The sequence below is a fragment of the Leopardus geoffroyi genome, chromosome C1 (assembly GCF_018350155.1).
Source record: "Leopardus geoffroyi isolate Oge1 chromosome C1, O.geoffroyi_Oge1_pat1.0, whole genome shotgun sequence".
NCBI classification, from domain to species: domain Eukaryota; kingdom Metazoa; phylum Chordata; class Mammalia; order Carnivora; family Felidae; genus Leopardus; species Leopardus geoffroyi.
In genome coordinates, this window is record NC_059328.1 from 218367431 (window position 1) to 218387267 (window position 19837).

Here is a 19837-nt window from a genome sequence, read left to right on the forward strand (position 1 = left end):
ATTTACTTGTCTACCTTCCTAATTAACGTTGACAGTTCTTTGGGGTTTGTGGTGATTTTTTTCTTATATTCCATCCAAAGCATTGGTACACACCATCATTTCCACATGGAGAGTGTTGATTCTACAAAAATCATCAGTGAGGCTGTCACTGTTTTGAAATTCCTAGTCCTTTCACCTTTGAGCGTGCGTTCGGCGAATGAAGCTCATTGGGACAATGAAGCATCTACAGGTGAGCAAAGAGGTACCGGCAATGTTTCTGTTTCCTGCCCCTTCCATGTAGAGTTCCAAATATCACACAAGTTCCCAGCGGACCCCCAATGGTGGGAGTTTGGTGAGACTCCAAGTGGAATCACAAGGTAAGCACCCTGTGTCTACACTTGAGTGAGCTGCATGCTGATAGCCCCGAGAGGCCACATTTTCCCTTGGAACCTGAACTTTCTGCAAATGTATAACGAAGGCAACGGTGTCCTAAGGGACATGAATGTCCAAGGAACGCGCTTGTGCTCTTTCTTACTCGTATTACGTGCGTGTGATCACGTAAATGTGCTGAAAATGTATGAGCTATGAAATACGGATTGTGCGATTTCTGTCATGCCACACAGGGGTTAAATGCACGTACATCTCAATTTAAAAGTTTTTGTGTTTTTTTTTTTTAACGTTTATTTTTGAGACAGAGAGAGACAGAGCATGAACAGGGGAGGGGCAGAGAGAGAGGGAAACACAGAATCTGAAACAGGCTCCAGGCTCTGAGCTGTCAGCACAGAGCCCGATGCGGGGCTCGAACTCACGGACCGTGAGATCATGACCTGAACGGAAGTCCGACGCTTAACCGTCCGAGCCACCCAGGCGCCCCATGTACACCTGAGTTTAAAAGCGGCAGCGCCCAATATAAAGATGGGTGGTAAGATTCATGCTAATAATTTATATTTTTAACTTTTATTTACTTCGAATTATGTTAAATAGCAAAAAGCACTCTGGAAAAGGTGAGATACACTGCAAAGGAAAAAGCTTTACCTTGTATTACCCTAAATGGCACTTCCCTCCCCCCACCCCATTTTTTTGTACAAGGGTCCTGCATTTTCAGTTTGCTCTGGGCCCACAAATTGTGCAGCCAACCCTACGGCAGGACACCAACGCGAGCCTCTTCCGAGGTGGTCTCGCGAAGGGCACCAGGACGTGTAGGCCAATGAAAACTGCACACGAGCGCGTCCGCTGGCGAGGGACACTGGAGGACACCCGAGGCGGCGGCGGCGGTCTGGGGCCGGACCTCCGGGGCCAGACCTCCACGCCCGGTGAGCGGCCCAGCCACGCCGGGTCCTGGGCAGAAGCCCACACCCGACCGGTTTCAGCGCACGCGAGTCTGGGGGTGCAGGAGGGGCGAGAGCCCCGCAGCCGAGCACCCCCCGCACCCGGAGGGGCCGCCCGACCGGCCTTCCTGCCCGGAATCCCCAGGCGCGGCTGGCGCCTCGAAGTACGCATGCGCGTTAGGCCGCCCCGCGGAGGCGCCGAGCGGTCCCCGAACCTGCGCGCACCCCTCCCTTCCCGGTCTGGCCGCGCGCTCGGAAAGCGGCTTCGCCGGGCCGGTCCTCCAGAGCAGCGAGAGCGCCGGCCAGAGCGGCGGCGAGCCTGCCTCGCCGCAGCGGCGGCCGACGACGCGCCGGAACCGACGGCGCACCTGCGCCTGGGCGCTCGGCGGCGTCGGCGGCTCGGTACGTCATCGCGGGCGCGACGGCCCGAGGGACTGTCTGGGGTCTGCTTTCGGGAAGGTGCCGCGGCGGGACCTGCCGGGAAGATGCCAGTGGCGGTGATGGCGGACAGTGCCTTTAGTTTCAAAAAGTTGCTGGATCAGTGCGAGAACCAGGAGCTCGAGGTAGCCGGTCGCGTCGCGCTGGGAGAAGCCGCGGGGTGTTCCGCGGCCCCGGGGCGGTGCCGGTCTCCAGGGTAACGGGGCCCGCGGGGCTCGCGGCGGGCGTGGGAGCCGCGTGTGGGGAGCTCGGGACGCCGGGGCCTGCTCCGAAGGCTGCGTCTCCCCGAACGGGTCCCCGTCTCCCCGAACGCGTCCCCGTCTCCCCGAAAGCGCCCGGAACTTGTGGTGGTTCGTCTTCAGCTAGTGAGCCCGTGAACCCTGTGCATCTTCGCTCCTGACATCCTTCAGGATGCTTCTTGTGTGAACGGGACCAGGCATCTTTCCTCCCCGGGTGGGGGGAGGCGAGGGAGTGTGGATTTCATTAAAGACATTTGTGCAAGCATACACAGACCAAAGAAGAAGTAACCTTTTTATTAACTCAGAAAGCCCTTAGTCTCATAACGTTAGCACCTAAGTTGACTGTTCTGCCTTCAGTAGGATTGTTGGAAGTTCGGTCATGAAGATGTTAAAGTTCATTGAGAACCCCCCCTCCCCCCCGCCCCCGGCACTGAAAAAACATGTATCACATTAGAATAAAAAGTTAACTAACCAAAGGATACAACAGCCAGAAGCAGCAGCTCACTAGTAGACACTTAATATGTGTTTGCTGAATGCATTAAATTTGAAGGCAGAGAGGAATGTCTTTGAAGCTCAGCTGTGATTTTTTGTTGTTACCACTCATCACATGTTCAACGTGTTTGATACAATGGGTGGCTGAATCCTAGTGCTTTAGGGTTCTCTTGGAATTGGAAACGTTTGTTTCTTTTAAGAGTAACACCATATAAGAATTTGAGAACTGGGAAAGGGATCCCGTTTCAAACACAGAGGCTCAGAAGGAGATAAATCACAGCTGCTGGCAGATCTAAACCTAACACTGTGGTTTTTAGTGTTCTGTACCTTCTCTAAAGCTCTTTCTACGTCTGTAGTACTAAGTATCAAAAAATAGGCTTACTTTTTAGGTTACTGTTAATAAAATACTTTTTTTTAAAAAAGTGTAAGTGTAAATAAGGTTTTCCATCTTTGGCCTTTTAGGCTCCTGGAGGAATTGCTACACCCCCAGTGTATGGTCAGCTCTTGGCTTTATATCTGCTCCATAATGACATGTAAGTACCTTCTACCTGAAGCTAAGAGCAGCCGCGTCCCCAGGAGTTACAGAAATTATTCTTGCGTTGAAGAAGCGTCATTAAAATATAAGGCGCAAGAAGCTTTATCTTTAATTGTATTACTTAATACACTTATTTCATATAATGAATCATGATTTAAACTATGATTAGGCCGAGTTGTTTTAAAATATACTTGTATTACAAGTGCGTATATTCTCAGCACCTGGGTGGCTCAGTCGATTGTGTGTCTGACTTCAGCTCAGGTCATGATCTCACGACTCATAGGTTCGAGCCCCGCATCGGGCTCGGGGCTGACAGCTCGGAGCCTGGAGCCCACTTCCGATTCCGTGTCTCCCTCTCTCTCTGCCCCACCCTGACTCATGCTCTGTCTCTCTCTGTCTCAAAAAGTTAAAAAAAATATACATATATTCTCTAAAAAACATTCTAATTTGTTATGAGAAACTGCAGTGTCTGTAAATTCCTTTAATTCTGTTGTCCTTTTTCATCTTTAATGAAACTTTCTTAAGATCTCTGTTTACTTCATTTTGCACGTCACCCATAGACCAAGAGAAACCAAAAGGGAAGATTGAGAAAGCCAAAAGGTTTCTTGAAAGGTGTCCTTCCCTTTTTGTTATTTTTAATTCATGTTTATCGAAGAAAAGTCGGAAAGCATAGCGTACAGAAGGAGTCCCTTCTAATGCTACGAGCCGTTGATGATTTCTATTTAAGTGTTGTTTTAAATTCTATTAAAGCTGGTTTCGTATCTCTTAGAAAACTCACCTGAGATTTCTACGACCCATACACTGTGTAACTGTCGGTTTCGCTTTGTAATCTTGTCATCATACGTGTGTTGTGGTTCAGGTTTCCACACTCTTAAAAACCACCTCGAAGTGTTGGTGGCTCTGTGCCCACTGGTGAGAGGAGTGTTCGTGGTGAGCACCGTGCACCGTGTTCGTTGTCAGGATGTTCCAGAGCCTTGAAAGTATAGATACTTGTTTATTTTTGTGTGTGTATACCTTATCTACTTAAGTGTCGTGTGTTTGGTGCACGTTGCCTTAATTTGAGACCCAGCTCGTTCATAAAAAATGCACCGAAAATGGCAGAATGTTACTTTGGTAAAAATATTTCATTTCTTTTTTTGCCTGGAAAGCTGCTCTTCCTTCCCCTGGACAAATTTATATAAAAGTCAATTTAATTCTATCTAATACAAAGTACTTTTAAGTCTATTTCTGTGTGTTTGCAGTGAGATCTAGAATATTGAACATTTATTGAGATCATTCTTTTTGTTCTTTCTTGGGGGGATGTAAATTAGGAATAATGCAAGATACCTTTGGAAAAGGATACCACCTGCTATAAAATCGGTAAGTATTCTTTAGTATACGCTACTATTTGAATGTGGTAACATTCGTTTAAATGGCAACCTTTTAAAGTTTTTAAGGTTTCTGTTTTCTTTCCTGTGTGGTTCACAGGAGTAGTTACTAAACTGGTATTAAAGTTTAAGAACAGATCTACAAAGTCCTCTAATCAGAAATTTTAATTTCCCTTGGATGGTATAGAAACCTGTACTTAGCTTCTGATCACATTTATTGAGACACTTCTTATAAGTGTCACTTTGCCTGGCAAACAGCTGAGACATTTTAGATGAAGGTTTGCTTTGGATTTTTTTTTCCCTTTTGTAACTGATTTATGCAGTTTCCCGTGATGGTATTTCTTTGAAATTGGTGTTGTTGACAAGAATATTCTAAAAGTGATTTTCACAGCATTGAAATCTTTTGCTAGTTAGCATTTTAGATCTCTTAGTTTCGATGGGAGATTAGAGGAAGTCGCCTCTTAAAAGTGTCTTCCAAAGTGAAATGAAATACATTTTTAACTTCATGGGATTCACTGTTTCCAGCATAAATGTGAATTGAGTTTTTTAAACAGTCACAGAATGTGACCAAGAATTCACCCGAATTCTTTTATTCATTATTGATACTCAGCAGAAATTCATTTTAGTGTTTCTACCCTCTTTTTCTTCTCCAGACATTCTATTAAGTAAGATTGGTACTTAAGTAATTAAGTACTTATAAATGACACTCATAGTTTCAGTGATGTTAGTGAGAATTCTGTCCTGGGAGAGGCTACAGTGTATGGCATCTTAGATTGGCAGTCTTTATTATTAGCAATTTTGTTATACTTGTATCCATATGTATGTATCTCATATATATATGTAAAAATACATATGTATATTTTACATGCACACGTATATGAATATGCTCTATCACGTATATTATGTATGTGTATATATGAGGTAACAAATATGTTTTTGAAAATGATGTGTAAGAAAATTAATTACCAGACTTCGTTCTGAAGTATTTTTAGATTATTTCAGCTTTTAATTTTCTATTATAATAAAAATTTGTATAAATCACACAGATAGATTTTACCTTACTGTCCACAGCATTTAAAATCCTTTTTTGACGGTGGTTGGGCTGAAGAAATCATTATACCTCTTAAAAGAAATGTTGAATTATGTTTTAAGATACAGTTGCTGGTAAATCTGCAGACTGCATATTCTCAAAGGCCGTAATATTTATTGCAGGCGAACTCTGAACTTGGGGGAATTTGGTCAGTAGGACAGAGAATCTGGCAGAGAGATTTCCCTGGGATCTATTCAACCATCAACGCACACCAGTGGTCTGAGACGGTCCAGCCGATCATGGAAGCACTTCGAGGTAGTGTTTCTTTGTGCTTAAAAATTAAATTAGGCCTGTTCTCTAAGTGCTGTAATGTTGAAGTCAGTCAGTTTTTTTTTAAAAAATAGATCTTGGGGCGCCTGGGTGGCGCAGTCGGTTAAGCGTCCGACTTCAGCCAGGTCACGATCTCGCAGTCCGTGAGTTCGAGCCCCGCGTCAGGCTCTGGGCTGATGGCTCAGAGCCTGGAGCCTGTTTCCGATTCTGTGTCTCCCTCTCTCTCTGCCCCTCCCCCATTCATGCTCTGTCTCAAAAAAAATAAATAAAATGTTTAAAAAAAAAAAAAAAAAAGTAAAAAAAATAAAAAAATAGATCTAATTTAAAAAGAAAAAACAGTTACTTTCTGCTAGGTGAGTGGGGCAGCTTTCAAAATTCTTTTGGAAGGATTTGCTGTAACCACGTGTCTACATTTGGTCTTGCTTGAAATACTATCGGCGGCCGAGGGATTCGCTCGCTGTCTCTTTAATTTAATTCTAAATTGAAAGTGCTCTTGCCAGTAGGAAGATTTTTGCTATGAAAATGAAATCTTAGAACACTCGAAGAAGCCCAAGCTGTGGGGTGGTTAAGGTCTTAAACCCCAGGTGTTTGAACGTGGAGACGATGCTTTGGAGGTTGTCGACCTCAGCCTTTGGTAGGGTTTGTCTTCAGCTTCTGGGTTTGTAATTCAGCAGTTCAGTACATAGATGCTCAAATGGTTTTCAGTTGCTTTGAAAGATTACAAGTGCGTGTGACATGGCGCTGATCCTACGATGCAACTGGACCCTGCCTGTCTGTTCTCCCACCCCGGACACCTGACCGTCTGTTCCAGTCTTGCTGGTTCACTCTTACAAATTCACACAGCCATCTCTTAATGCGGTTACCTGGTTTCTGTAGGTAACACTTGCTTCCGCTCCCTGCCTGCCTTCTCTGAAGGAGTCAGCGAGCAGGGGTTTTTGAATAACTAACTGCCCATCCCTCTGTCAAGGGATAGCGCCTTCTCAGGGGAGCAGGAGGTGAAGGTTGCTTCTGAGACGGACCTGATTTCTCTTGGAACGGCGAAGCCACATCATAAAACAGAACAAGGTCAGGGATCGCATAGGAGGCGTTTCCTTTAAATATGAAGGAAGTGAGCAGGACTGCAGGCCCGCAGGTGGGAGGGAGGCATGTGGTACGAGGTCGCCCAGGGACAGCAGGGGCAGGTTCGGATGCTCCCACAGGGAAACCGCCTCAGCTTCTTCGTGTGAGTCCAGAGGACGCCTCGGTGTGGCGGTGGACTTTCTGAGAGGATCTGGCTCAGTCTTAGGGCTGCGGTGTGAGGGCCCAGGCCGCGTGCCGTGTCCCCACGGTCTGTGGCGGGTTCCTTGGCAGGACCAGGGCTTGGCTCTCCTGTCGCATCAGGCAGACGTCCCGTGGGTGTACGGTGTTTCTTCCCAGTGCCGCCTCTGCCCCCGGCCCACTGCGTTAAGTAGGCCTTGAAGGCGTCCGGCAGGCCCCTGCGAGGCTGTATAGCAGAACGTGGTGGGGGGTTGGAGTCCGCAGCCCTAGTTCTGGAGTTCAGGTCTCGGTGCCGTCACTCGAGTGACCCCTCAGTACCTCATTTTTCTCATTTGTAAAGCGGGATCGTAAATAGTACTTGCCTTGGGGGGTCGTAAGTGAATTAATATGTATCAGCACCTAAGTGTACTTACTTAACACGGATAAGCAGTCTGGTGTTCACCCGCAATATTTTTGGACCTATCCTAAGAATTTTACAAATCCCCAGGTTCACGAACGGTACTGGATTTGCCTTCATAAAATGCAGCCTGGTGAAGGAAGTCTCTTCACAGATTTGAATTACCGCTAAATTTAATATTTTGCATTTTAATGTGTTACAAACTTTCGGTTTTCTGGATTGTTCTAAGAACAGTGACTTTCTCCAATCTCTCCCTTTTCTGTTCTGAGTTAGTCACAGTCTTAGAAGGTTGAAAAGCGTTTAACTAAAGACAAGCTAGTGAAGGAGCTGGCCTTCTGGTTTTTCAATGGCAACCAGCGGCCGGTGAAGCACCCAGGGGCTCCCTGTGGGCCCTTCCTCCACGGGGCCCAGAGGGAGAGAGCGAGGGACCCACACTCCTGGAGCCACAGGAAAGGGGCTGCCCCCGGGAGCTGTGGCTCCGCCAGAGCAAGGCCGGGAGGGCGCGGAGGACACGCATTCACCGGACCCGTGACCCATCCGCGAGCAGGCCGTGCGGGTCCCCCCGGAATGGAAGGGCAGAGGTGGATTAGAAAGTGCGAGACCGCTAGCCCAGCCTCTCTCCGTGTCCAGCGCTAGCTGTTGGCGGGTGGGGGTAGATAATGCACACTTGTAGGTGCCGTCCACACGACAGGATGAGCGCTCTGTCAGCGTCTCCCAGGGCTTCCGACCGTGCTGAACGGCCGCAGGCATTAGGTGCTGGCTCCGTTTATATTCCACCTTCTCACGTGTGGTTCTAATGCCCGCCCACAGGAGCCGACACATTTCCCAGGTCTTAAGGGTGGCACGGTGACGAGTGGAATGGCCCTGGGTGAAAGCAGCCCGAGGTGTGTGGCCTCTGACCGACCCTGTGGGACCCCGCCTGGCTTTTCGCTTCCTCTGCCAGCCCGCACCCTCTGTGCCGCCCTCCCCTTTGCCAGGCCTGCCTCAGTTTCTCTCCTCTCCGGCCCTCTCCCACACCATTCTTGTTCTCCTCCCCATCTTTCTCCGCTCAGTTCTAAGCATCTGACCAGGGGTCTTGAACTGAAGTTAATATTTTTAAAGTATGGTCTGTTTGTTTACCAGGCGGCTATAATTTCTGGTGGACACTTGGATTTCCCTTTCTGTTGTTGCTTGTGGCAGCTCTCTTTTATTGAGTGCCTGTGGCCTTCAGTAGGGAAAGATCCCCCATCTCTGACGCAGGTTCAAGCCCGATGTGCGGTCAGGTGCAGAGCCGGCCGGTAGGAGGAAGGAAGGAGCGGGCTGAAGGTGCCGGCGGAGGAGCACGCACAGGCTCAGGGGAGCGGAGAGGATGTCAGGCTCAGTGAGAGGTGGAGGAGCGCGATGGGCGTCGGCGGTTTTTAAGAAGTATGAGAGAACAGGGCCCAAGCCTGGGTCCCGGTGGTAGAGTCAACAGGCGTGTACTTAGTGCACCCTTAGAGAGGGTGGGCACTCCGGGGGCCAGGTGGAAAGATAAGAACGGCAGCCCTCCTCCTGTAGGAAGTTAGGGCATAATTGAGGTGATGGGAGCGTGGACGGGTGGGGTGAGCAGTGCTGTGCATTTAGAGAAGAGCAGAGATGGCCGTGAACCCGAGCGCTGCAGGCAGAGTTTGTAAACAGACCTAGGAGTCCGAGCAGAAACCACATGACAGCCTGAACCCAAAGGCCGAGACGAGAGAGGTGTGAGGCTCGTCTGGGAGCCGGGGGGCGAAGTGGAAGGGGTGTCTGAGCAGCTTGGTGCAGTCGTCGGGCGATGTCCCAGGAACAGAGAGGATGTCGCTGTGTCGTGGGGCCGTGAGGGACGTACGCCCCTGCCTGTTGAATGTGGACAGTAACACGCAGAGTATTTGTCCGCACGCTGACCGCCAGGTGGGGGAGCCCTTGCGTCGCCGAGGCAGCTGTGGGTGGAAGCCAGGCTGGCCGGACTGCACCTCCTAACCTGCAACTGTCCACTCTTCTCTGCCTCATTTCTGAGACATGGAATGTGGGAATTGAAGCCTGGGGAGGTCCCACCCGTCACCTCCAGGGGGGCGGCGGGGGGGGGGGGGTGTTGCTGGAATTGTTGGCGGCCCCCCTGTTAGGCTCAGCCATTCAGGACTGGACCCTAGGATCTGAGCCCAAATTAAGTCAAGAGTTTAGAGCGGACTTGAAAATTAGGAAGTGTCAAAGGACAAAACTTCAACTGAGCAAATCTGCAGAGCTAATTGGCATTTCTAAGCAGACCGTGTTGGGCCACATTCCATCTAGCAAGTAGAGGGGACCCGGAGGGCTCCATACACAATGGTAGGAAGGAACTTGGGGCAGGGAAGGTGTTAGCAAAAGAAAAAGAAGGATTGTTTCCATCAGGCCATCTTCCCTTAAGGGTAGAGCAGGGATGGAGAGGGTCCCTGTGGCAGATTAACTCTCCCGAGCCCATCAGAAAATCCCTCACTTACCGGTTAGGATTATTTCTAGCAGAGATTGAAGCCGTGTCAGGTATTAAGTCCCGGTTTGTTGGCTTGGTGTTTGGAGCCTGTGGTTTTCTTTTGAACAGAAGAGTGCTGTAGTTATACTGTTTGTCTGAAATTCCTAGGTGTGATCCTGTAACAGAGACCCTCCTAAGAAAGGACAGCTAGTTACTGAAGTAGATAATTTCTGCCCCATTCATTCCAGTCTTACGTTTTTAAGTGGGATTAAAAGAGGTTCAAAAAAATTGTATACCGCGTACATAAACATATTTAAATGAAGTTTTCTTGGAGTTTGGGTCTTCTATTTATTAACTTTTTCCTCCTGGGTCATTTTTATTGTCCTCTGAGAGAGATTTGCTGTCTAAGAGGAAGCACAAGAAGATGATTTGTTTATTCGGCAATACCTGAGCGCGTCTTACACGCCAGGCACGTGGATCTATAAGCATAGAAACCTTTGGGTTGATCTAGTCTTGCTGATACAGTTGGACAAGGACAGTGACGTAACTTAATTACTAAAAAAGCCAGTTCTCTTGGTTCACTGTGTTGTGTCGCCCTCCACCCCCGCCGTAGATGCCACACGGAGAAGAGCCTTCGCCCTGGTCTCTCAAGCCTACACCTCCATCATCGCCGACGACTTTGCAGCCTTTGTGGGGCTCCCGGTGGAAGAGGCCGTGAAAGGTATGGGGCTTGCTGGTTACTTTCAGCAAAAGCGAAAGTGTAAGTTACTAGGGCAGGTATGCTTTTGAGATGTAGGTGGTGTTTGTCCTCTGGGAAGGGGATCTGGAACCCGCACGGTCCCACAGCCACAGCGGGGGTTTGGGCAGGAGGCGGCCTGGAGCCCCGCCCCCAGAAGCCCTGCAGTGGCTCCGCGTGAGTGTCCACGTGGCCATGAGGGGAGGTCGTGCGGTTGTGTGTGGACACATTTTGCACGGCCGCTGTCACCACCTGATGAGTTAAAGAAACAACGTTTTAGTCCGCAGAGCTTTTTGGATTTCCGGGTATGGATGAGAGATTTTGTGTTCCTGCTCACTTTCAAAGCACTTTTTGCCAGAGGTAGTTAGTGTCACCTTAGAACGAGAGCTCTGCGAAGGACAACTTTGCCGTTGTTGGAAGTGGGCATTTGGCGGTGTCGGTGAGGTGCGCCGTCCTTGCACGTGGCCGTTCTAGCTCTTGCTGGGGGCCTCTTGGATGTTCCCGTGGCCACTTTTTACCCTGGTTCCCAGGGCTGGATCCCCGAATGTTTTCTGCTTTTAGTTCTAAGAGGTTCGATCAAAACCTGAGTTAACGGTGGGCGATGTGTCCTCCCAGGCTGATGCCCGGGAAGGGAAGCTCGGAGCCACTGTGCGCTGAGCGTGGGAGGGGCGGGGGGAGGGGAGGGGTGGGAACAGAGTTACCGGAAGACGCTGTCCGAGGGTGAGGAGGAAGGCGCCAGACACAGCCCCGCATCCGCATCCGCTCACATCAGTTCTCTCGAGCGGTGGGAAACGTTCACGGGATGTAAGAAAGTAAAGTTGCTTAAGTATGCCGGGAGAGTAGCATTATGCTAGTAATTCTGAGCTTAAACTCTGTAATTTCTGTAAATTATCTCTTTTCCTCCGAAAGTCAACATGTTGATATATGTATTTTTTTACGAAAATAATTTTAATTGCCCTCCCAACACACGTTTGGAAACCCCTCCTCGCTGTCTCTCACCGGTACCTCCCCTCCCTTCCAGCCCCCAGACATGCTTTTGCATTTTCATTCCCCAGGTCATCCCCAGACCAGCTCCTCCCCTCGGTGGATCGCTGTAGAATGTTGTACACGGCCCGTAGCATTGTTTTCCCGTGATTGACATTTTTGAGTCTCCGACCCAAACAGAAACTCCGTGGAGTCCACAGCTTGTTCCTAAATTTCCAAAGCCCGCCACAATTTGAGTCACATAGGAGGCAGCTTGATGAGAGCTGTTGTGGCAGATCATACTGGTACTTACTCACGAACGTTTGTTTCGACTTCTTGAAATTGATCCGTAGCTTATCACATAATAAAGAACATACATACCCCAGAGCCCAGATCTTAAGTGACTGCCTGAGTGTGAGTCCGCGCACCCTCCTTCCAGCCCCCTGCTAGCCGTCTGGGCTGGGACGCGTCGGCGGAATTCAGACTTCATTTTCCACGTCAGTTAAGTGCGGCCCTGTGTCCCCCTGTGTAGAGTGATGCGATGGTTGCCTGCAGTGACCCCCGTGGAGCAGTGCCTTCTGGCCAGCACCGCGTGTGAGCTGTTGTTTCCGTCGTTGGCAACGTCTTTGTTATTATCGGTGCAGGGATGGCAGGCCGTCCTGTCTGTCCCCCTCAGGTCTGCTTTTAGTCACCCTGACTAGGTACATGCGGGAACACACACTTTACGGAAGATGGGTCACCTGTTAAGGGTTGTGTCAGTCTGACAGAGTAAAATGAGGTTGGATACAGGTTTAGAAATATTTAAAAAATAAGCTGACCGGAGAATGTTGTCTCTACCACACTTTTCTAGTAGAAATACACATTACAGGGTAGACTGCACTGGTCAGACCTTCCATACGAGTAGTGTCACGGACAGATGGTGGATCTTAAATGTGAAATTACAGGGGTTTCGTGGTTATTTCTTCATCTGTGTGTTAAATACGTGTTTTTAGGTATATTAGAACAAGGATGGCAAGCCGACTCCACCACAAGGATGGTTATGCCCAAAAAGCCAGGTAGGTGGGGCTCCTCATCCATGGGTGCAGCTCATGAAACTGCGCCAGGGTCTTAGGCGCTGGGTTTGGGTAATGTGATGGAAAGTTCTGGACTGACAAGGTGAAAGTGACTCGGGATCAGTACAGATGCAGAATGACAGACACTTGTGGTAGAAAGGATCTTAAAGATACCTCGTTTTACCTGAATTTTTGAACGTGTATTTCTTGTATAAAAGACTATTTTATATGGGCTTTTTATAATCCTTATTACAATTTAATTTTCACTAGCGTTAATCTCCCATCCTTTTATTTATGCGGCCATTTCTTTCTTTTTCTTTTAATTTTTTTTAATGTTTATTTTTGAGGGAGAGAGAGCGCACAAGTAGGGGAGGGGCAGAGAGGGGGGGACACAGAATCGGAAGCAGGCTCCACGCTCCAAGTTGTCAGCACAGAGCCCGACACGGGCCTCGAACTCGTGAACTGTGAGATCATGACCTGAGCCGAAGTCGAACGCTTAACTGACCAAGCGACCCAGGATGGGCTACTTCTGTGTTTATCCTTAATATCAAAACTGTTGCTTTTTTTAAAAAAATATTTAAGAAATATTTTCTCCTTGTACTGTAGACATGTAAACTCTTCTCCGATACAAGACTTTCAGTGGTTTCAGTGTTCAAGAAATTAAGCTCTTTGGCTTTCTAAGGCTTAAATTATTTGACCTGGCCTCGCAGTCCCCATCTGAATTGCAGTCCTGCAGTCTTCTTCTGAAGTGAGCCATGCTCATTCCTGCTTGGAGGTCTCTCTTGTGCTTAGCAGGACTGGCCTTTTCTCCCACGTCTTTCAAGCCGGCCTTCATGCCCACATCCATACAGCCTTCTACTTCAACCCAAAGTTCCTTCCACCTGCTCTGAATTCCTGTTGTTTAGACATTGTTGACCTGACCGTAAAGAATTACTCAAATTTTGGTGGGTTCTGCCCCGTGAAGGTGCAGGAAGTGGTGAGACATGGTCCCAGCGAGTCTAGATGCTGGAGAAACTGCCATAATAAAAAGAGTCGTGTGATCGAATAGAGCATTATTGTTAACTCTGGTAGAGAAGTATTAAATGGCCATAAGTGCCATCGCATGCATTAAAAATGACATGTTCTGTGTGAAAGTTCTTGCCGGCAACTTGTGTAAATTCAGTTGTTACTTTTAGTTGCAGGGGCCCTGGATGTTTCCTTCAACCGGTTTATTCCCCTATCAGGTATGTATCTTTCATGCTCATTTAAAACGTGTTTCGTTGTTTCTTTTTTGTCGCGTGTATCTGTTTTTCTTAGCTCTAACCTTGTAAAGGAAGAGATTAAATTCTGCACTTGCTATTTATAACAACATATTTGGTTACAAGCGAGACCAGGTGGGTTCTCCTGTGTGGCTGACGTTGAGGCCGTGGCACCTCCTGACCCGGCCACAGCACCTCCTTGATGTCACGTAGGGAAGCCGTGGTAGAGCTCCTCCCGAGTGCTTACTCGGACGGCATCCCTAGGCTGGCGTGCGCTAACTTAAAAGCTGGCACTAAACTCCTTGACGATGGGGTTCTTTGTGGGGCTTTTTTGTTCACTGACAGCTGAATATTCTAGAGCAGTGCCTGGCACACAGTGAGCCCTTGGTAATTATTCACCAGACTTTGTGTCACATGGGCGGGTATCTTTCCAAGAAGAGCTGTATTCTCTTAAGAGAGATGTGGTGGGGCACCTGGGTGGCTCAGTCAGTTGGGCGACCGACCTCGGCTCGGGTCATGATCTCACGGTTTGTGAGTCTGAGCCTCACGTCGGGCTCTGTGCTGACAGTTCGGAGCCTGGAGCCTGCTTCGGATTCTGTGTCTCCCCCTTTCTCTGCCCCTCCCCTGCTCACACTCTGTGTCTCTCTGTCTCTCAATAATAAACGTTAAACAATTTTATAAAGAAAAAGAGAGATGTTGCATGTTAACATGGGAAGTTCAACCAAGCCACACGTGCCTTTACTCCCAGTTTAGGAGAACCACTCCTGAGACTTGAGACTTCTTGGCTTATTTTTCAAAAATGTCCGAAATCAGTAACAAAGTTTCCGTTGGAGCCGTGGGTGGTGGGGCCAAGGCACTGTTCCTCGGGTGTCTGACCGTCCGTCTCTCTCTCTTTCTCCTTCGCGTGCACAGAGCCCGCCCCAGTCCCGCCCATCCCCAACGAGCAGCAGTTAGCCAGACTGACCGACTACGTGGCTTTCCTCGAAAACTGACGTGTCATTCTGAGTTCAAGATCCACCTCCAGAATCCTGTATACTGACAAATAGAGAAAAGTAAAATTTTTATTTTCAACCTATTGGCTGGATTAGCACCTCGGCATTCCTTGCGGAGTATGTGATAAAATACATATATAAAGTATATATTATATATTTTGTCCTTAAACATTATGCTGAATAGTTGTCGAAACGATTCTTGTTTTGTAACATTTGACAATTTGGATGGAGCCCGTCAGTATTACGCAGTTTATATTTCCTGGTGACTCCTGAAACCCGGCCGCCCGGCTTCCCGTGGGACGGCGCCTGTCAGCCGTTTGTCCCTGCGCGGCACGCGGCACAGCCCCGTCCGCAACGAGGGTTGACACTGAACAGCGACGTGTGTGGGAGCTGAGGAGCGGCCGGGGGTCCTGAGCCCCCCCCCATCAGAGGACGTGCTCCCCTTCTCCCCAGCCCCGAGGACCACACCCCGAGTGCTGACGCATGGCAGAGGAGGAAAGGCCGTGTCCTCAGCCAGCAGAGCGTGAGCTCCTGGGGGTGTCAGCACATCCGCTGCCCGCGCTGGAGGGCTCACCGTGAAAACGCGACTATCGGAGACCTTCAGGAGCGCGAGCCGTCGTAGTCCTTTCTCGGGCAGGGGAGCGTAGGGCGAGAGGCGTTGTCCTGGCAAAGACGTCCTCACGACGAGTGACCCGCTTTGTGCCGCCCGCACCCTGCAGCCCCGGTTGCTCGCACCCGTCCTTCGCTTCGAGTTCCGCCTTTTGGAGAAATACTGAACGAGTCTCTCAGTTTTTGTGCGATGGCCTCTGACTGTTTGGAGGTGTTTCGTGTGTCTTCAGGCTAACACCCCCCCCCCCCATTTATTCTGCATTTGTTCAATAAATATTTAATTGAATTCAGCTGTGTCACCTGAGATCGTTTCTGGAAATTTCACCATCCTGGTCTTTCTGTGGATACGTTCTGGTTTGTCACTGGCTCTCGAGATAGGAGTTTCTTCGTTAAATGCAAATGACCTATATGGTAGTGGGCACGCGATTCATGTTTTCACCTGCTTTAAACCCATTTTTCGGTTACTGTTAACATTTATGGAAATACTTTTCAAATTAACGTTTTATTTAACTCAGATGTAGAAGTCATGTTAAAAACTGCCTTGCCTTACAGCTGCGGAAGTGGAAATTCAAGAAGCAGGAGGGTCGATAGCTGGACAGCGATGACTCCCGTTTTTGAATTTGCCGGTGTTGAGTGCACGTTGTCTCCGCGGGCCTTATTCTTAATGGACTGGAGTCAACCGAGCGTTCACCGAGGGGGACTCGCCGAGTAAACAGGGGTGTGCAGGGCGGTGCCGTGCAGCTCTCGAAGCGTCAACGACCGAGGGAAGACCTCCGTGTGCTGAAACACGGTCCTCTCCAGAATGGCCCCTTGGAAAGGAGGAGGACTTTCTACTGTTGCCTTGAGGGTGAGAAAGGGCCAGGGGACACAAGCGTGCATACGTGCCTACTTAACGTTTCGCAAAAACGATCGGAGGTTAAACCACAAACTAGTGAAACTTACTCCCTGAAGGGGAAGAGGACGTCTGTGGACTTCATGTAGCACAACAGTGATTATTTCAAGTGACTCGACCCCAGTGTTTTGAGTCCGGGTTGTCAGTGGCCCCTACGCCAAGGACACGGAGCCCTCAGGCTACTGAGTATGGTTTCATGGTTTCATGGTTTCATAGTTTCCAAAAAACTATCTTGATGTTTTCACCATTATTAAAAGTATATTTCAGGGCCAGAAAACTTAGAAATTAGGTAATCTTGTGAGAAGCCAGTAATCTTAAATTTCAGTAAGAAACCTTAAATGATGTTTCTTTCTAAAGAAGAAACAGTTCCTGGCTCTGCCCGACTAAAAAGGCCTGGAATAATCATAGCCCAGCACCAGCGAGAACCAGTAAGGCTGAGAGAGTGGTCTCCGAACTCCCATTTTCAACTAAGCAGAAGCAGAACTTATTTTCAAAGTAGGTGCTAGTCTGGGGCAGTAATTGTACGAGTTGGTCCCCAGGACAGGATGTCCCAGGTTCAGGAATGTTTTCGGAGTCTAATGCGGTTTTTTTAAGTTTGAACATGAGACCGGCTGAACATGAGACAAATTGAGCATGAAAAATTTGCTTATGTGTTTTATATTTTTAATCCCAAGTTCATAATTCTAGTACTAAGATGACCTCATCATGGTACAATAAAGTCAGGACAAGTGCCTGATTCAACCTCTCCCGTATTTATTTATGAGTCTTCAGAATAATGAAGTGATGCCCTAGTGATATCCAAAGTAACAAAACGGAACCACCGAAGTAATCAAACGCATGATGATGGAAAATTCTTTATAGAAGGATTCCACCTGGTAAGTGGAGATAGAATTCGAAAACCAGTGCTTTGCAGTCCTTTTCCTAAAGGATCTAGGAAAGCAGCGTCATTGGCTGCTGAGACCACGGGGCCGAGAATATGAGACTGAGCATAAAATAAGGCCCCACGTGCATCCGTCCGTCTCTGTGCTCTGGCTACTGCCAAGACCGCCAGCTGCGTGCAGGTGTGGCCTGACAGCACCTTGTTTACATCCACGAATGTATCTACCTTTGTTGCTCTGGGACTCCCCGGACAGTGCCGCAGCAGTCAACAATGCAAACCTGGGTGAGGGGGAGTTAGCCTCCACAGCACCCCTGCAACAGATGGGTTAGAACAGATCCAGTGAGTACCACTGCCCTCCTTGGGAGGACAGCTGCAGGGTCTTGGGAGGACAGCTCCAGGGTGCCGTCTGTGCCTGGCTCTGGAAGAAGGAGCCCAGAGAGACCCCATTGTGACCAGTCGCAGTGGCATACGTAGGTTGCTGGTTCCTCCTCCCTTGTTTCTCTCTTCCCAGTTCTACCCCGCCCCACCCACCCCCCCACCCCCCGCCACTGTTTCCTGGGTGGGGAGAAGGGGTCTGTCTGCGTGTAACTTGAAGGTACCTCAATCCATCCTTTCTTAACATCGCCAGCGGGCACCAGGAGCCTGCCGGGGTGTCGTGGTACAGCATCGACCATGACTTCATGGTTTGCCATGTTTCTGCCAAAACAAACTCCCCTCCCCGGAACGAACGGGAATCTAATCACAGTTGTAGACTCAACTGCCCCTTTCCATGAAATGCGGATATTAGATGAACAAGTTAAACGCCCCACCAAGAAGCAATCAGCCAGATCTAGAACGTGGGGGATTTAACAGGACCAAAAAGTGAGTTTACTTACGAAATAAATGACCTGAAAAGGGAGGGTGGTAGAGACAGAAACGAGTACAGATTTCTGCCCCGCGCTGGCATGCTGGGACGCGGACTCCGGTTGTGCCAAGAACTATGGACAGATGTCTGCGTGTGAAGAAACCTGCCCAAGGGCATCACAGAGTTCCTGAAGAAATGAGGCTGGAGGGGCTCAGCTCTGAGCGAGCAGGGAACCGCCTTCTGCGGGCGTTTGCTGGTCGGGGCAGGGTCCCCTGCTAGGGGGCCTCCAACCCAGGGGTTTGGGCATTGGAGAGGGCTCTCTCTTAATTCCCCTTTCATGTGACCTAACATAGTCATGGGTGTCAGGGAGTAGGATATGCACACCTTTGGGGACCATTGTTCTTAACCACTATGGGGCTCAGTCCTGTAGGCATCAGGAATGTATAATTCTAACTCCATAATCTAAATCTAAAATGCCATGTAAGGGGCGCCTGGGTGGCGCAGTCAGTTAAGCGTCCGACTTCAGCCAGGTCACGATCTCGCTGTCCTTGAGTTCGAGCCCCGCATCGGGCTCTGGGCTGATGGCTCAGAGCCTGGAGCCTGTTTCCGATTCTGTGTCTCCCTCTCTCTCTGCCCCTCCCCCGTTCATGCTCTGTCTCTCTCTGTCCCAAAAATAAATAAACGTTGAAAAAAAATTTTTTTTAAAAAAATAAAATGCCATGTAATCAAAAGTTGGCAACTGAGAGTCACTAGCCTCTAAGACATTATGACACTAGCCTCTAAGACATAATGCCACCAAGACATTAAAACATAATCTAGGGGCACCTGGGTGGCTCCGTTGGTTAAGTGTCTCTTGATTTCAGCTCAGGTCATGATCTCCCAGTTGGTGAGATCGAGCCCCGCATCGGGCTCTGCTCACAGCACGAAGCCTGCTCGCGATTCTCTCTCCCTCCCTCCCTCCCTCTCTCTGCCCCTCCCCTGCTCATGTGCATGCACTCCCTCTCTCAAACTTTAAAAATACTAAAAAATAAAACATAATCTAAAGCTTCTTACTAAAACCGCACAACAGTAGAGCATGAATAGTATGTAGCCCAGCGGAATAAATGAGGTGAGAACTAGACCAAATAAATGCAGAAATGTACCATATGGTAAGGATGGCATCTCAGATCACTGGCGTAAAGGTGGACTTCTTAAAAATATTTTTATTTATTTTTGAGAGAGCGTGCACGTGCACATGTGCACAAGAGCAGGGGAGGGGCAGAGAGAGGGTGACAGAATCCGAAGGAGGCTCTGCACTGACAAGAGAACCGACAAGGGGCTCGAACTCATGAACCTTGAGATCATGACCTGAGCTGAAGTCAGGTGCTTAACCGACTGAGCCCCCCCCCCCCGGGCGCCCAAGGTGGACTTTTTAATAAATGGCTCTGGGAAAATTGGCTAGCCGTTTGGAAAAATAAATCCATTAGAGTAAAATCCAGATAGATCAGAGATCTTAATGGAAAAGAATGATCCCCGTGCCAGCACTGGAGGAAAAACAGGGGACTTCCTTTGTGACCGGGGTGAAGGAAGGGTTTTGGTGTCTCTAAATTCTGACTCGTTAGAAGAGTGATCAATTCGACTACTTAAAAATGTTGCAAAGTACAAAGACATCTGAACAGAAACAGAAACCAGACGTGAATATAGAGAACAAACTGGGGTTTGCCGGAAGGGAGGGGTGTGGGGATGGTGGGTGTGGAAGGGCTGAAGGGGTGACGAAGCACAAACTTGCAGTTATTAATAAGTCCTGGAGATGAAGAGTA

General features: G+C 48.8%; 1 protein-coding gene across 1 annotated transcript; it reads left to right on the forward strand.

Annotated features, from left to right (window-relative positions):
* The first annotated feature begins 1202 nt into the window (after positions 1-1202).
* On the forward strand, positions 1203-15708 carry COPS8 (COP9 signalosome subunit 8). Its single transcript, XM_045481844.1, has 8 exons — positions 1203-1870; positions 2939-3009; positions 4322-4370; positions 5591-5723; positions 10446-10553; positions 12524-12586; positions 13759-13806; positions 14734-15708. The coding sequence occupies exons 1-8, from the start codon at positions 1478-1480 to the stop codon at positions 14811-14813; spliced, it is 945 nt and encodes a 314-aa protein (XP_045337800.1). The 5' UTR covers positions 1203-1477; the 3' UTR covers positions 14814-15708.
* Positions 15709-19837: the final 4129 nt, after the last annotated feature.

What these genes read in the sequence shown, in the direction of transcription:
- COPS8 (XM_045481844.1), top strand. Translation starts at nt 1,478, where the DNA reads ATGCGCGTTAGGCCGCCCCGCGGAGGCGCCGAGCGGTCCCCGAACCTG. An exon ending in GATCATGGAAGCACTTCGAG is followed by an intron (nt 5,724 to 10,445) that starts GTAGTGTTTCTT and finishes CCCCCGCCGTAG; the next exon opens with ATGCCACACGGAGAAGAGCC. An exon ending in GGTTATGCCCAAAAAGCCAG is followed by an intron (nt 12,587 to 13,758) that starts GTAGGTGGGGCT and finishes TGTTACTTTTAG; the next exon opens with TTGCAGGGGCCCTGGATGTT.